This window comes from Vigna radiata, chromosome 7, assembly GCF_000741045.1.
Source record: "Vigna radiata var. radiata cultivar VC1973A chromosome 7, Vradiata_ver6, whole genome shotgun sequence".
In the NCBI taxonomy this organism is placed as follows: Eukaryota; Viridiplantae; Streptophyta; class Magnoliopsida; order Fabales; family Fabaceae; genus Vigna; species Vigna radiata.
In genome coordinates, this window is record NC_028357.1 from 36,392,353 (window position 1) to 36,395,709 (window position 3,357).

General features: G+C 35.2%; 1 protein-coding gene across 2 annotated transcripts; it reads right to left on the reverse strand.

Annotated features, from left to right (window-relative positions):
* Window positions 1-559: 559 nt before the first annotated feature.
* On the reverse strand, window positions 560-2,294 carry LOC106767293. 2 transcript variants are annotated; one of them, XM_022783564.1, is made up of 2 exons: window positions 1,112-2,294; window positions 560-817 (listed from the first exon to the last, which is right to left on the reverse strand). In XM_022783564.1, exons 1-2 carry the CDS (start codon window positions 2,151-2,153, stop codon window positions 765-767), a joined length of 1,095 nt encoding a protein of 364 aa, XP_022639285.1. In that variant the 5' UTR covers window positions 2,154-2,294; the 3' UTR covers window positions 560-764. The 2 variants fall into 2 exon arrangements, with proteins under 2 accessions (XP_022639285.1, XP_014507635.2); XM_014652149.2 differs by having other exon boundaries at window positions 561-805; window positions 1,112-2,293.
* Between the last annotated feature and the right edge of the window lie 1,063 nt (window positions 2,295-3,357).

The window sequence follows — 3,357 nt, forward strand, 5'->3', positions numbered from 1 at the left end:
CTCATTCTTTATTTTATTTAATTTATATTTTGAAAACGATTAAAAATATAATCCTAACGAAGAAAATATTTTTTGTAATAGGAAAAAGTTTAGAGTTTATGATTGAAATCTAATTTTTTTTAGCTTGCTTTTGTTTTACGTCTTATAATCAACAATTAATCCTTTTGAATATTAAACCAGCTACTAAAAATAAATTTATGCACATATCATCAACAGTGATTCTTTAAATCATTCAAATAAATCTTAAATATCTAACATGTTTTAACATAAAACTTATTTCATCATATAACTTATTACACTGAACTTACCTAATTTTGACATTTTAGTTTAAACACCAGAACCTATATATATATATATATATATATATATATATATATATATATATATATATATATATATATATATATATATATATATATGGTTTCCTTCTTCCTTATTTAAGCAAGAAAAAAAAATCATTTCATTTCTTATTTTCCTTTCACAAATCTATCTTTTCTTCAAATATTTTTGTTCTCTCATTTTTTCTTTGCATTCAGCTGAAACAGAAGTATTAGACAATTAGCTTTGAGTTTTACTCACTCATGGTACAGTTCAGATGAACTTATATAGAGATGAGATGGAGCTTCATAGAGATAAGTTAAACTCACAAAACAGAAAATTACCATTTTTAATGCATTGATTTCATACCACAATGCTACCTTAATTTGCTATATACATGCTCATAAACTTTTCTACAAATCCACTTCATCAACATGCAAAACACTTCAATTAGAGGGAGGAGTTTCATGCTTGAACAGTTGAATACCTGCAAATTTGGCTACAACACATTAATATTATTGTTTGGGTGTGGAAGGATTCAGGAAGAGGAACAACCCTACACAAGAATACATCATTAAAGAAGTCTTTGAAGTTTGGGTTTAGTAAATTATTCTACAGGATCATGAAATTTAATAAATATGTAACAACGTCAAGAGAAGCTTCAAAACCCTACTTTAAAAAAAGAAAACACAGATTTCTATTCTCCGGTTTCCCTTTTCACCGACCCCAAAAAACACAATTATCCACTACGTCAATCTCGAATTAGTGTTACACTAGTTGCAACTTATCTCACCGGAAAACACTTCGTCATCGCCGGAAAGTTCTCTGTACCTTGACGGAGAAATATCAATCTCAATCAAATTCTCTTCATCGAAATGAAACTCCATGCCCCTCTTCCTCTTGAATCCATCAAGTGCTATCTCAATCAACCCTTCTCTGTCTTCTTCTTCCTCCTCTTCTTCTCCTTCTTGGCCCCACCTGAACTCAACGTCCTCCGGCGAGTCCCAATCTCCGATCGCCGGAAAATCACTATCCGATTCGCTATCCGAATCCGATTCTGGGTAAAACCGCGACAACGAAGGGTACCTTACAAAACCCACGTTCTCGTTTGCATCATCACCTGCTTCTTCACCTTCACCATACTCCTCGTATATCACCTCCAACGGCGCTTTCACGTTCCACTCCTTAAAACACGAACTTGGCTCAAAACCCACGTCGAAATCGGCCTCTGTTTCCGAATGAACCCGTTGGTGCACTTGTTCTGTCGTCTCTGTTTCGTTGGGTTGGATCGGGGTCGAACTCTGTTTCTCTCCCCTGCATTTTCTTCCTCTGTTTTCTTCATAAATGATGGATGGTTCGTCGTGCTTCCTTTGATTTTCCCTCGTATCGTGTCGTGACTTCTGAATTGCACCGAGGCGGAGAATGGAGAGAAGGAGAATCGAAGTGAGAATGAGAACCGGCGATAACACTACCTTCAAGAAAAGGTTCGGCAAGTAGAGGAAAACCAAGGTACAAAACGTGACGACGCAATGAAACAGGGGATCCGAAGAGAACACGGACAGAAAGGACACTGTTTGTTCACATAGAAGGTTGAAGAAGTTATGAAGGCACAAGGAAGAAACGAACTTCAACTCCAAGAGAAAGTTAGTTTCATCCATTGTTTTTTTTTTTTTTTTCTTTTTTCTCTTCTGGTTACCTATGATTGAGAGGGGAATGAAAATAGAAAAATGAAGGGCATGATGGAAGAGAAAGCATGAAGCTTTAGGCAGGCAGTGTTTGGATGATAAGAAAAAGGAGAAGGAATTGATGGGATTTAAAGGGCCACCACCATGCATAAGGGCTTAAGAAAGAGTGTTCTTGTGGGGTTTATGGCGTGAGAAGAAGGCATGGAATAATAAAGCTAATGGGTTGTGGACCTAGAAGGACAGGGTACACTGACCTAAACGATCTTGTGTGCACCAAAAACATTATAAAATTGGTTTTACTTTTGCCTTAACTAAAGAATTATCATTTAATTCATATTTTACTGTATGACTGAAGAAAAAACAATTATCTACTCTTAATCAATTAGTTAAAAATAGTTGTTTATTGGTAATGAGTGAAACTCCATTTTAATATATATTAATATATGTTTGAGAGAAAAATTACATAACTAATTATGAATATTTATTTTCTATTAAATATTATTATTATTTAAAGTCATTCATTTTGTGTCAGAATGTTTTTGATAAATATTTTTCCATATTCTTTGGACAAAAAAGGAAAGAAAGCGAATAAAACAATTTGAATAATGAAAAATTGTGACATCCCCAATATATATAACCAACATACATAATATGGTAGTCCACAAATATAATATAGGAGAACAGTTTAAAGTTAAACTTGTAATTAAGTGCGAGATTACAGTCGTCCAAAAGATTATTAGAATTTAAACTTTAAGTAATAGAAGTCTAAGTTTAAAACTTAAACATAAAGAGTATTTCAAAATACATAGAATGACTAAGAAACTCTTAGGAAGACTAGGCTGCGACATCGTCGCCCTCCAGGACCTGTTCCAGGGACACCTCCTCAACATCTGCTCAAATTCAAGTGGATGATCATTGCAAAAAAAACATACACAAGCAGCACACAACACAGAAACAAGGGTGAGCTAGATATAAAAATCATGTCATCAGTCACACACAACATGCAAAGTTCATTCAAAACATACTAAATGACACTACGAGACTTGTTACATTATAAACCGACTCCTCCGGACTATAATGATTGTCGAGCTATGGCAGGTTGTGCACTCGTGGTGGCATCTACTGCTTTGCAAAGTCATTGCCAATGGGTTTCCCCCTACCATACTCACGAGGTTAGTTTGTACCGCGCCTTGGAGTATACTGAGAGCATCCAAGACTAAGACCTCCTGCTACTACTCACGACATGATTCAATCCGCTCTACTTGAGAATGATTGGTCATTGTAGTTTCAGGATAACCCCCAATACTAAGCTTCCATGCAAACCATTCTACACACTACTAGGGCACCACCATGT

Excerpts from the sequence above, each read along its gene's own strand:
- LOC106767293 (XM_022783564.1), bottom strand. The coding sequence starts at position 2,153 with ATGCATGGTGGTGGCCCTTTAAATCCCATCAATTCCTTCTCCTTTTTC. Across the intron at positions 818-1,111 it reads CGATGACGAAGTGTTTTCCG|CCAAATTTGCAGGTATTCAA; the intron begins GTGAGATAAGTT and ends AATGTGTTGTAG.